The 13,530-nt window shown below is 49.6% G+C and overlaps 1 protein-coding gene across 6 annotated transcripts in view; it reads right to left on the reverse strand.

Annotated features, from left to right (window-relative positions):
• Nucleotides 1-224: 224 nt before the first annotated feature.
• Nucleotides 225-13,530, reverse strand: part of PGPEP1 (pyroglutamyl-peptidase I) — a 30,313-nt gene continuing 17,007 nt past the window's right edge. For 5 of the 6 annotated variants that reach the window (XM_034996713.1, XM_034996714.1, XM_034996717.1 and 2 more), the window contains 3 exons: nt 10,941-11,057; nt 6,836-7,068; nt 225-2,645 (listed from right to left, as the gene is read on the reverse strand). In XM_034996713.1, the coding sequence (XP_034852604.1) occupies nt 2,453-2,645; nt 6,836-7,068; nt 10,941-11,057 (543 nt within the window). In that variant the 3' untranslated portion in view covers nt 225-2,452. Of the gene's footprint in view, nt 2,646-6,835; nt 7,069-10,897; nt 11,058-13,530 lie in introns of those variants that run through there. The other variant, XM_034996718.1, reaches the window with a different exon arrangement.

Here is a 13,530-nt window from a genome sequence, read left to right on the forward strand (position 1 = left end):
CTTCACAGACCCGTCCCTCGGCCCCGCTCTGTGTGCCCCCCTCCACCTGAGACTCTGCAAATGACAAGGGAGCAAGAATGGGCCTTGGTTCTCCTTTCTCACAGGAGGACATTTCAGTCCGACACCCAACAAATGCAGACAGACACACCATGGAGAGAACAGATGAGTTTGCCCAAAAGAAAACCATTTTTAAACTAGAAAATAAAAGTAAAAAAAGCTGGCGGGAAGTGGGTGAAATGTTTAATGGCTGTCTGATTGAATAAAACGTGCAAAATGCTCTGCATCGTGGACAAGGACAGGATTCTGGCTTGACTTGATGAGAAAATCCAAAACCTTTGCAGGAACACAAAAATGACATGCATACACTCAACAATGATCGGACAATAAGTTATACCTCTATATCTCTGAATCACATGGTGCTTTAAACAGAGAGGCAAAATGAAGACAAAGGAAAGATGAAAATGTGGAGTTTGGGGATGGTGTGTCCGGGTTCCAGTGGGTACCCAGCTAAGCGCAGACCTGGCTCATCTCCAGGTCCCCCTCCCCCTTTCCCTCCCCATCTTGCCTGAATTCATTTCCTCCTTCACACCCCTGAAGATCAGACCTTTGGGGATCAGAGCTAGATGAAGCCTAACGTTCTCAATAAGACCTCTGGGGAGACCCCCGAGGCTTGAGTTCCCCACATTCAGAAGAGTCACAATTTCTGCTTATGGAATCCCACACGGCAGATTTCTCAGGAGACGGCAATCTCGGACTGGGGACGTGAGCAGGGCATTTCTGGCAGAAGGCAGGCTGACATGGAGAGAGGGGCAGAGTCCCGATCAGTTGAACCTGCCAGCCACAGGCCACGCCCACTGCCAAGTGCCGGCCCCGAGTCACCCACCTGGAGCCATTTTCCCCTCCGGAGAAAACCCAGGACCCAGAAAATGCATTTAACTCAGAGACCTATCAACCCGGTTCTCAAGCGACACAGCAGCTCAGCAGAGAAGAGAAACTCCCCTGGCCAGCAGAACAAGAGGCAAAGAAGGGGAATGTTTGAGAAAATGAAACAAAACAAAAATCTCTTCTGTTTTAGAAAGAACTGCGTGCTGGGTAACACCGACGTGATCCAACCTGGCATCAGACTCCAGTCCACCTCACACTTAGGGAAATGATAAAACCCCCATCTTCTCCCCCAAGCAGGAGAACACTTCCAAAATGTGTGTTTGCCTCAGCTGGCTTCACAGCTGCTGTCATTCTTTTCCTCTGGCGGGTATCAAGGTCCAGCTGAATTCAGTGGCCTCCTGGGTGAGGTTACTCTCCTCCGTGGCCGCTAAGTTCAAAGTTGCCAGGGTGTGAGATCAAAATTTACTCTGTCTCCAGAACCATCTACACAAAAGCCCACGGGCTGCTTCAGCACCTCCTGCTCAAACACGTCAGCACACATGGAGATCAGCAAACTCCAGCCCCCGGGCCCCATTCTGGGCACCACCCCCCCAACTTAAGGAGAACAAGAAGCTGGTCCCCAGCACCAAGACTGCAAAAATCCAGGCCAGATGTGGGGTGGGTTTGCAGCTGCTACAGATTTTTACATATTAAAAAAAAAAAAAAAAGTCACGTGCAAGTCAAAATGACAAGGGCTGTTTTCCTACCCCTGCTCCAGAGTCCCCACGGGTACAGCTCACGGCTCTGGTGTCGAAAGGGTCAGCCCACCTTTTTAACCAGCTGGGGCAGCAGCTCCCACCCGCCCAGGGCCTGGCCAAGGGCCCTGCCCGCCCTGAGGAAACGGAACCCGATGTCAGCTCCGACACAAAGATGTGGGTCCCATTTTCAGAGAAAGAGGCAAGAAGGGGCCACATCCCAGGAAAAAGAAGACACTTTGTCGTCGGTGAAAGCCCGCGTTTTAACCAAAGGGAATATAAATTCCTCTGTGCCCAAACTAGCACTATTGTTTTTGAAAAAGAGAATAAGAAAGAGAAGGGAAAAAAGCCTCTGCCATACCCCAAGGCAGCCCTTTCCAGGGCTGTCCCAGCTGCTGGGACATGGATCAGGGCAAAGACTCTTCAAGGAGTTTTTAAGTTGGGGAAAAACCAGTCATGGACAGAGGGAACACTGGAATCCCTTCACCAGAGACTTAGAAAAGCAGGTGAGCAGGTGGCCCCAGCTGTGGGATCAAGAGCAGAGATCCACTTGACCAGGATTCCCTGTGGAGATCGGGACCCACCAGCTTCCCAGCCATTGTGGCTGTGTCCCCAGATGCAAAGGGAAATCGAGAAAAAAAATCTTCAGCCACCTTCTTCAAAGCGACCAGCCCTTTTGTGGAGAAGAAGGGAGAGGAAGTGTGTACGTTGGAATATTGATCCAAATCCGATCCCCAGCTGACAGGCTTATCCTCCTTGGCCAGGCCCCCAGAGGGCGGACGTCCCTCCTGGGGTCCCTAGTGGGACGAGGTCTTGGGAGGCCCGAGAGGCTCTCAGTGTTTGTGGCGACAGTTGATTTTGCCATCTGACTGCTCCAGGACATCCAGCATCTCCTCGATGATGGCCCGCAGCGCCCTGCCCAGCTGGTCTGCGTTGTAGGGTTTGCCCAGTGGAGGCACGTGAACAAAGGCTGAGCGGCCATGACTCTGGTACAGCGAGGTGTAGTAGGTGAAGTCACAGAGGTACCTAAGTTTCAGGGCGTTGGGGGCAGGAGGGGAGACCAAAATGGGGTCAGAGAGTCAATACATAGACTAACAGGACAGCCTCCATCCAGATCTGCTGTAAGACCCCCAACCTCGCCAGAAATCTACAAGATGGAATACTGCTTCTCCCTCCCACCCCCCAGGTTGGCAAAAATGAAAAAAACCTGATAACTCCAAGTGCTGGTGTGTATGTGAGGAAGGAGGCAGTGAGATACGGCTAGCAGGAATGCCAATTGCCCCAGGGGGAGAATTTGGCAGGCTAGGAATATTACAAATGCCTGGACTTGATGACATGTTCTTGCCGGTTTTGAGAATCTGCCTTCAGAAGCCATCTGCGTGAGGGCACAAGAAAGATGAAGAAGGTGTTCGCTGCACTGTTAAGTATAAAAGTAGAGTAAGAAGCAACCTGCTAGGGTCTGAATGTCTCTCCTCAAACTCAGTGTTGAAGCCCTAACTCCCAATGTGTTGGTATTAAGAGGTGGGGCCCTTGGGAAGTGAGAGTCCTCACAAAGGGGGTGAGTACCCCTTATAAAGGAGACCCCAGAAAACTTTCTTCCTCCTCCTGCCACATGAGGATGCAGCAAGAAGTCAGCAGTCTGCAACCTGGAGGGAGGCCTTCATCAGAACCTGACCAGGCTGGTGCCATGATCTTGAACTTCCCCACCTCCAAAATTGTGAGCAATCACTTTGTGTTGCTTATAAGCTGCCTGGTCAGTGGTATATTGTTACAGCAGAACGAACGGGCTGTGACACAACATGACTGTCCACAGACAGAGGAGTGGCTTCCTAAATGGAAACAGCCACACAATGGAATGAATACTATGCAGCCATTTGCAAGGCATGCAGTGGATCCATTGGGAACCGGAGAATTCACCAAGACCCGTGTTGTGTGCCCGCAGGTGAAATCGAGGAAGAGGGCGCTCAGGAAAAGGCACATTGTGTAACCCCGTCCACGTGAGAGCAAAGCTAAATAGGACAAAATCCTAAATCAGCACACCAAGTGCTCTGTAGGCACCTGACCCTGAACAACGTGTATTTGAACTGCAAGGGTATACTCATACAAGGATTGTTTTCACCAAATATAATACAGTATTATAAATATATTTTCTCTTCCTTATAGTTTTCTTCAAGTGTTTTTTAATTCCAGTTTGTTCCAGTTTAATTCCAGTTAGTTCATATATAGTGTTCTATTATTTTTTTAATTATTTATTTGAGAGAGAGAGCGAAAGAGAGCATCAGCAGTGGGGAGAGGGAGAGGGAGAAGCAGGCTTCCCGTCGAGCAGGGAGCCCGATGCGGGGCTCGATCCCAGGACCCCAGGATCATGACCTGAGCCCAAGGCAGAGGCTTAACTGACTGAGCCACCCAGGAGCCCCTACAGTGTTCTATTAGTTTCAGGTGTACAATATAGTGATTCAACACGTCCATACATCACCTGCTGCTCAGCATGACAAGTGCCCTCCTTCATCCCCATCACCTATTTCCCCCACCCACCACCTCCCCCTGGTAACCCACAGTTTGTCCTCTACAGTTAAGAATCTGTCTCTTGGTGGGGCGCCTGGGTGGCTCAGTCGGTTAGGCATCTGCCTTTGGCTCAGGTCATGATCCCGGGGTCCTGGGATCGAGCCCCGTAGCCAGCTCCCTGCTCAGCGGGAAGCCTGCTTCTCCCTCTACCTGCCGCTCCCCCTGCTTGTGCTCTCTCTCTCTGTCAAACAAATAAAGAATCTGTTTCTTGTTTTCTCTCTTTTTTCCTTTGCTCATTTGTTCTGTTTCTTAAATTCCACACATGAATGAAATCATAGGGAGTTTTCTTTCTCTGACTTATTTCACTTAGCATAACAGTCTCTAGTTCCGTTCACGTTGTTGCAAATGGCAAGATTTCATTCTTTTTGATGGCTGAGTAATATTCCTCTCTCTGTGTGTGTACATGTATACGTGTGTGTGTGTATCTCACATCTTCTTATTAATTCATCAGCCAGTGGATACGTGGGCTGCTTTCATTTCCTTATGATTTTTTTTTTTAAGATTTTATTTATTTATTTGACAGAGAGAGACACAGCGAGAGAGGGAACACAAGTAGGGGGAGTGGGAGAGGGAGAAGCAGGCTTCCCGCGGAGCAGGGAGCCCGATGCGGGGCTCGATCCCAGGACCCTGGGATCATGACCTGAGCCGAAGGCAGACACTCAACCGACTGAGCCACCCAGGTGCCCCCTTATGATTTTTTTTTTTTAATGTAAGCTCTACACCCAATGTGGGGCTCAAACCCACAGCCCCAAGATCAAGAGTCGCACACTCCACTGACTGAGCTGGCCAGGCGCCCCTCCTTATGATTTTCATAATAACATTTTCTTTTCTCTAGCTGACTTTATTGTAAGAATACAGTATATAATACATATACAAAATGTGTGTTAATCAACTGTTTATGTTATCAGTAAGTTTCTGGTCAACAGTGGGCTATTAAATTTGGGGGGTGGGGAGTCAAATGTTACACAATTTTCAGTTATGCAGGGGGGCGGTCAGCACCCCTACCCTCCATGTTGTTCAAGAGTTAACTGTCTATGGAAAGGTGTAGGAGGTTTTACAACTAAGTCGCAGATTTAACAGAGGGATCGCTAAGGAGAAGGAGAGAAGGCAAGAGAATTTTTCACGATGGGAGCATATGAGAAGATATTCTAGAATTATCTGTGCAATTTAGAATTAGTTTTATTTTTAAAAAATATTTTATTTATTTATTTGACAGAGAGAGAGAGATAGCACGAGAGAGAGACAGCATGAGCGGGGGGGAGAAGGAGAATCAGACTCCCCACCCAGCAGGGAGCCTGATGTGGGGCTCAATCCCAGGACCCCGGGATCATGACCTGAGCCGAAGGCAGATGCTTAACCGACTGAGCCACCTGGGCACCCCTGGAATTAGTTTTAAAAACAGAATGATGGCAAATTTGGTTATTCCATTCAGTCTACTGAGTCTGTCACCGCCGACTTTGGGCTGGAGAAGTGTACAGAGTACTGAGAAATGGAGACACTGGTGCTGACAAGACATAGAACAGAGAGGACACAGCTTGGTCTAGGGGGTTGCAGAGGCCCCCCAAGGAGGCAACATGTTGGAACTAAGGCCTGAAAGATGCCTTATCCGAGGGAGGTGAGTTCTGAGCAGGGGCCACAGCATGTGCAAAGGCCCTGAGGCTAGAGTGAGTGTGGTGTGTTGGAGCAACCAGAGGAGGCTGGTTGGTGGGGCTGGCATGCAGTAGGGGCAGGAAGAGCGAAGGCAGATGAGGGGCAAGGGGTGGCAGGGACCAGACCACACACCACCTGTGGATGGTGGAGATAGGTTGGGATTTTATTCTAGCTGCAGTGGGAGCTGCAGGAGGGATTAAGCAAGGAAAGGACACCATCTGATTTAAATGTATAAAAGACTTGTAATAGGCTAGAGTTTCTTCCCCAAATTGATGTTTACTCGGAACCTCAAAATGCGACCTTATTTGGATATAGGGGTTTTGCCGATATAATTAGCCAAGATGAAATCATACTGGACTAGGGTGGGTCCTAAATCCAACGACTGGAGTCCTCATAAGAAGGCCATGTGAACACGCACACAGGGAAGAAGGCCATGGGGAGATGGAGGCAGAGATTGGGGTGATGCAGCCACAAGCCAAGGAACCCCAAGGGTTACCAACAGCCACCAAAACCCGGGAGAGAGGCAAGGAACTGATTCTCCCTCAGGGCCTCCAGAAGGAGCGAATGTTGCCAACACCTTGGTTTTGGACTTCTAGCCTCCAGAACTGGACAGCGTGAACTTTTGTTGTCCTAAGCGACCAAGTTGATGGTTTTTGTTATAACAGTCACAGAAAACTAACACAGAAACCCATGGCATAGAGGGGGAGCACTGTCAGGGCCGGGGTAGAGGGGGCAGGAGGACCACCAGGGAGGTGGCTGGGGCAGCATCCAGGTGGCAGACACCAGGGCCTGGGTGGGGACAAGTGGGCAGACCCGTACATCATGAGTCCTGGAAGCAGAATCAGTGGGACCTGTTCCGAGCATATACTTAGCTCCAGGCCTCGTGAATAGTGAGTGCTCAGCCCACAGAGGCCAAAGTCAACACGCTTGGCTTGCCCGCCACTAGCCTGGGCAGGTGGACGAGGGAAGCCACGACTCGTGCATACCCCCAGGTGCCCTACCTGCCGGCATCTTGTGAGATGGTCACCGACACGTCCAAGCCCAGCGTAGTGACCCTCTTACAGACAGCGTCCATGTCAATGATGGAGTCAATGCTTTCCGGGCCGTCCTCCACGCAGCACTGGGAGCCGGGGCAGAAGCGACAGTTGTCCAGCCCCTTGTAGCCCTTGTTATGCCCGCACTTCTCCAGCGTGACCGTGGTCGCCATGCCCGACACCCCCACATGCACCACGAGCTGCAGACAGACGTGCAGGGCTTAAACAGGTTTGCCCATGAGACTGCGGTTTCCTCCCCACCCACCCACCCAGGCCAAGGAGAGGACAGCATCCTCCCCGGTGCTCTGCCCGGGGTCACATCGTTTCTGGCCCTTGCTGTGGGAACAGACTATCCAGTCACCCCACAGAAAGGTCTGCCCAGGAAACATGCCAGGATGTGCAAAATGCTAGGAGGTCCATTGCAGCTGCATTTATGCAAGCAAATTCCAGAAACCACCTCATTAGCCATTAGCAGGGGATTGGCTAAATAAATCAGGAGCTACTACACAGCTGTTAACATGCTAAACGCAGTTCTTTTTTTTTTTTTTTTTAAGATTTTATTTATTTATTTGAAACAGAGAGGGGGGAGAGAGAGAGAGAGGGAGAGAGGGAGAGCATGAGTGGGGGGGAGGGGCAGAGGGAGAGGGAGAAACAGACTTCTGCTGAGCAGGGAGCCTGATGTGGGACTCGATCCCAGGACCCTGGAGTCACGACCTGAGCTGAAGGCAGACGCCTAATCGACTGAGTCTCCCAGGCACCCCCCCCCAAAAGCAGTTCTATAAGGGAGGATCTTCAAAACATATTGCCAAATACAAAAGACAAGGTATAACCTCCATGAATCTAACCTATGATCAAAGAGGCAATAATCTGTCAGTGATCACTTCAGTGTTTTTTCTAAAAATGAGGAAAAAAAAAAAAAACCATGAAAACACCGGCAGGCTCAATAATAGGAGAACAGTTACATTCATTACTAAAAATTGCCCAGCTGTTAAAACAACGTAAGAGAGATAAGTTATCGAACACTACATCTGAAACTAATGAAGTACTGCAAGTTGGCTAATTGAATTTAAATTTTTAAAAATGAAAAAAAAATAACGTAAGGGAGAATTTTTAATGACTTAGGTAATAAAATTCTCATGATAAAATATTTACAAAAGGCAGGGCACTGCACTGAATACAGTTGAATTTCAACCATTAATTATTTGTGTATATGCTTACACACAGAAAGGGCATTGCAAATGTAAATATTTATATATGTAAACATTTAAAATATGGGCTGAGGAGCATGCTGTCCCATACAACGGGGGTGGGGGGGAGCAGGGGGTGCACATGGCTAGTGATCACTTAAATTGTGGCTGGTATGAATTGAGATGTGTAGTCAGTGAGGAACACACATCAGATTTTGGAGGCTGGGCACTCAAAAAAAAAAAGAATGTAAAATGTCTCATTAATACCTTTTTTAAGGTTGATTATGTGTCGAGATGATAATATTTTATTTTTTTAAGATTTTATTTATTTATTTGAGAGAGAGAGTGAGCAGGAGAGAAAGAGAGAGAGAGAGCACACACAAGTGGGGGAAAGGGTAGAGGGAGAGGGAGAAGCAGGCTCCCCACTAAGGTGGGGCTCGATCCTAGGACCCAGGGATCATGACCTGAGCTGAAGGCAGACGCTTAACTGACTGAGGCACCCAGGCGCCCAGAGATGATAATATTTTAGATACACAGGATCACACTGAAAATATTATTAAAATTTATTTCACCCAGGAGCACCTGGTCGTGATCCTGGAGTCCCTGGATCGAGTCCCGCATTGGGCTCCCTGCTCAGCAGGGAGTCTGCTTCTCCCTCTCCCACTCCTCCCTCTTGTGCTCTCTCTCTCTCTCACTCTCTCTCTCAAATAAATAAATAAAATCTTTTAAAAAATAATAAAAAAGGGGCGCCTGGGTGGCTCAGTCGTTAAGCGTCTGCCTTCGGCTCAGGTCATGATCCCAGGGTCCTGGGATCGAGCCCCGCATCGGGCTCCCTGCTCCGTGGGAGGCCTACTTCTCCCTCTCCCCCTCCCCCTGCTTGTGATCCTGCTCTCACTGTGTCTCTCTCTGTCAAATAAATAAATAAAATCTTTAAAAAAAAAAAATAATAATAATAAAAAATAAAATAAATAAAAATGTGCCTGGTGGAAAATTTAAAGGGTCCTACGAAATGGCATGATAAGGTCTAGAGGGCCACACTGCTGGAAAATCAAACTCTTTGGAGGTACAAAGTTCACACATTCACTAACTGGGTGCCCCACATCTGGTACTGTGTTATCTGGCACTCCAAAAACTGAATATTGGGGAATGTGAAAACAAAGCAGCAGCTGTAGTATAATGAGCTGAATGGTGATATTCCCCTCATACCAAAAAAAAAACCAAAAAACAAAAAAACCCCAAAAAACAAAAGCAAAACAACAACAAAAAAAACCGCCCCAAAAAGCAAAAAACAAACAAACAAAACCACCCCTGTCCACTGCCTGGAAACCGTGACTGAGATCTTATTTGGAAAAAGGGTCTTTTACAGATGTGATTAAGTAAAGGATCGCGTGATGCGATCCCCCTGCACTCTCTGGGTGGCCCCCAAATCCACTGACGCGTGTCCTTCAGAGACACATGAAGGAAAGACAGAGACAGGTGGAGAAGTCCATGTGACCACAGACACCGGAGTGACCCGGCCACCAGCCAAGGAACGCGTGGAGCCCGCAGGAGCTGGAGGAGACCAGCGATGCCCCGCGCCCCGGCGGGAGGGGGTGCCGCTCTGACGCCCGGATTGCGGACTAGCAGCCTCCGGGAATGTGAGAATGCATTTCTGCAATTCCGCAGGAGCCCCGCGGATTGCTTCAACCGCACGCGTGTGCGGATACGTGCGTGAGTGATAGCCATAATCGTGGTGCCAGGTAACTAAGCAGGGGTGATTCTCTATGGTGTAGAAATTGTGAAAAACATGTTCATGCTTTAAGGTATTTTTGTTAAAGGCCCGACGGCACGCACAAAGCAGAAGAAAATGCCCTCTGACAGAGCCTTCAGTCACGTCTCACTAACCTTCCAGGTCCCCCTCTACAACGGCACAAATTCCACTTGAGACTAGACAGAAGGGCTCGCGAGGAAGGAAGTTTCCACGGGTCGGCCCTGGGAAATCCGCAAGAGCGGGCTAGCGTGGGAAGCTGGGTGGGGCCCCCACAGGTGACCAGTACCTCACTCATCAGAGACGCCAACCCCCGAGAACTTCCCAGGCAGCTTTCACTCCTGACCCCCTGGAGCTCTCTAAGCCCATTGTTTTGGCAGGGCCACGCGGATCATCTGGTGGGACAGTGTGGCTCCAGCTTGTCTGGCCTCCATTCCACCATATCTGGCAATAGCCTGTTCCCTCGCATTCTCATTTTCCCTTTGGGGAACCCCCAAATCCCCCTTCCCCTTCCAGGAAGTTTGGAGAGAGGTGATGCCACTCCCTGGCCACCAAAGTAGGCATGTGACCCAGGCCTCACAAATCAGAGCATGTCTTCCTTCCTCCAATCCCCAGCCATAGTGCTTGGCTCAGGGACTGGCATGGGACCCAAGTGCACCAGTGAGAATCAGCCATGGACTCTGGGAAATTATCAAAAGGAAAATTGTTCTGCTGAGGGGCTGAGTTGGGAGGGTATCAGTCAGCAGTCATCTATCTTTGCCAAAGCAAAAGCAAAGTGCAGAGCAAAGCTGAGTGGCCAAGAGGGAATGCTGATAGCACTGGAGGAGTGCCTGGATCAAGCTATACCTGAAGCGTACAAACGTTTGTGCTTAAGCTGAGTTAAGGTGTGTTCTGATGGTCACATATAACTAAACATGTCACAACTGACACTGACTGTCCAGTGAGATAGAGCCAGCTTCTGGGAGGTCCCAGATGTTTGCTCTCCTGCCTCACACCCACGGGTAACGCAGGAAAGTGTGGCCCTTTGGGGGACAAGGCCATGGCACTGGCTGAAGCAGGACAAAGCCAAACAAATCATCCGTGTGGAGTGCCCACCTGCAGGTCCTGATGAGGGAGCACCTGCCTTCGCCCCACTCACCTGTGGGCTGTGCTTCTCCCACAGGGCAGGGATGAGCCTCTGGACCGTCTGGTACTCGACCGGAATCTCATACACATGCAGGTCCACGCTGTCACCAAGCCCGAGCTTCTCCAGCTCCTGGAAGGGAGAGGAGACAGAGTGTTGTGGCATTAGGCAAGGCCTGCAGGGTGAATGTGCTCCCAGTGGATATACTGACCCATCCTCAGAAACCAGGTGGGGCTCCTGACTCAGTGTGCAGAGTGGAAGGTGCATGTGCTGGTCTACCCCAAAGCTCCTCCCTCATCCCCCTTCCCCTCCACCCATCTCAAACTCTCTCTGTATCTCCATGGGCAGCAGCATAATGCCTCGGCCTTTGGAGCTAAGCAGCCCAGTTTGAACGCTGTGTGACCTTGGGCAAGTTACTTATGTTCTCTGAGCCTCAGCTTCCTCATCCATAAAATCAGGATAAAAAAGGACTTAATTCACAAGGTAGCTATAAGAATTAAATGAGGGATGCCTGGGTGGCTCAGTTGGTTAAGCATCTGCCTTGGGCTCAGGTCATGATCCCAGCGTCCTGGGATTGAGCCCCACATTGGGCTCCCTGGCTTCTCCCTCTCCTGCTCCCCCCAACTTGTGCTCTCTCTCTCTTTCTGTCAAATAAATAAATAAAATCTTTTAAAAAGAAAAGAATTAAATGAACACGTTCACACAAATAGTTTCAAGCCATGCTTGGTACATAATAAGTGCTCAAATAATGTTGGCTACCATTACTATTGTTTTTCTGTTGTTACTACACTTTCCCCTTCATTACATCTGTTAAGAACTATTTATAGGGCGCCTGGGTGGCTCAGTTGGTTAAGCGACTGCCTTCGGCTCAGGTCATGATCCTGGAGTCCTGGGATTGAGTCCCACGTCGTCGGGCTCCCTGCTCGGCAGGGAGTCTGCTTCTCCCTCTGACCCTCCCCCCTCTCATGTGCTCTCTCTCTCATTCTCTCTCTCAAATAAATAAATAAAAAATCTTTAAAAAAAAAGAACTATTTATAGATTTGGTGCCTGCTACATAGCAGGGTCTCAATATATGTTTACAGATGGACCCAACTCCTTAGGGACCCCCTAACCACCTTGAGCATGAGGTGGCTTAGAAACATCATGAATTGGGGGCACCTGGGTGGCTCAGTCGTTGAGCGTCTGCCTTCGGCTCAGGTCATGATCCCAGGGTCCTGGGATCGAGCCCCGCATCGGGCTCCCTGCTCTGCAGGAAGCCTGCTTCTCCCTCTCCCACTCCCCCTGCTTGGGTTCCCTCTCTCATTGTGTCTCTCTCTGTCAAATAAATAAATAAAATCTTAAAAAAAAAAAAAGAAATATCATGAATTGTGCACAAAATTGGGCTATGGATAACTCCCTGCATGTGCCCTTTTCTGGGGGAAATATCGATGCTTTCTTTCCTTGGATTCTCAATGTGGTCCACCAAGTGTCCACCTCTGCACTCCCTGCAGGTAGAGCCCAGGACCAGGTCGCCTTCCCCAGATGGCCCAAGGCACAGTAGGAACACAGTGATCCTTCCAGCCCCGGCACCCAGGGGCAGGGAGAGATGTTTAGTGATGAAGGTTTTGGCTCAACATGAAACACTGAGTATTTCTCATAGTAAAATTAATACTCCAAATAATGATTATTGGCAAGATTGTCTCCTACCATCCTTCAATCTCATGCACTGGCTTGAAACACTACCACTGGTGGATGTCACGGGGTCCTATGGATGGGTCCCAGGCAGAGCATTTTTTGCATGCACTTCGCCTCACTGAATTAATTCACTTGCAGGTGAGTTCCTGCATCTCCTGAAGTGGCTTCAGGATTTCTTTATCTGGTTGCCTTGACCTTGCTATCCACGCTGTCCCAACTCCATGTTCATTTGACCAAAGTTGCTGGAGAGTATCCAACACCTGGAAAGGCAGGTCCCTCCTTACAGAAAGATCATTCCAAATTGCCCCCCCCCCCGCCAAGAGGGTGCATCAAGGTCACCTGGAGGGTAGGCGGGACATGATGTATGTGTGTGGGGAGTCTCAAACACCAACAGAGGGAACTGGGACCCCATCCCTGTCACCAAGCCCAATGATGTGCAGGATCAGAAAGAGCCCCCCAGGAAATCCCATGGTCAGACAGACGAGGGCAGGGGGCAGACCTGCCCCCCCAAAACACTGGTGCACAGGTGGGCTGCAGACCACTGCTGGGGCAGGTGGTTGGGAGGTGAGGGGGGGTGACATTTTCTGTGAAGTCAATTTCAAGACATTTATTTTTTTTTAATTAAAGATTTTATTTATTTATTTGAGAGAGAGAGAGAATGAGAGACAGAGAGCATGAGAAGGAGGAAGGTCAGAGGGAGAAGCAGACTCCTTGCCAAGCAGGGAGCCCGATGTGGGACTTGATCCCGGGACTCCAGGATCATGACCTGAGCCGAAGGCAGTCGCTTAACCAACTGAGCCACCCAGGCGCCCAATTTCAAGACATTTAAAACACACTTAAGAGTGGGGCACCCCGGGGCGCCTGGGTGGCTCAGTTGGTTAAGTGACTGCCTTCGGCTCGGGTCATGATCCTGGAGTCCCGGGATCGAGTC

The sequence above is a fragment of the Mirounga leonina genome, unplaced genomic scaffold (genome assembly GCF_011800145.1).
Source record: "Mirounga leonina isolate KUSES-001 unplaced genomic scaffold, KU_Mleo_1.0 Mir_94, whole genome shotgun sequence".
Lineage (NCBI taxonomy): Eukaryota > Metazoa > Chordata > Mammalia > Carnivora > Phocidae > Mirounga > Mirounga leonina.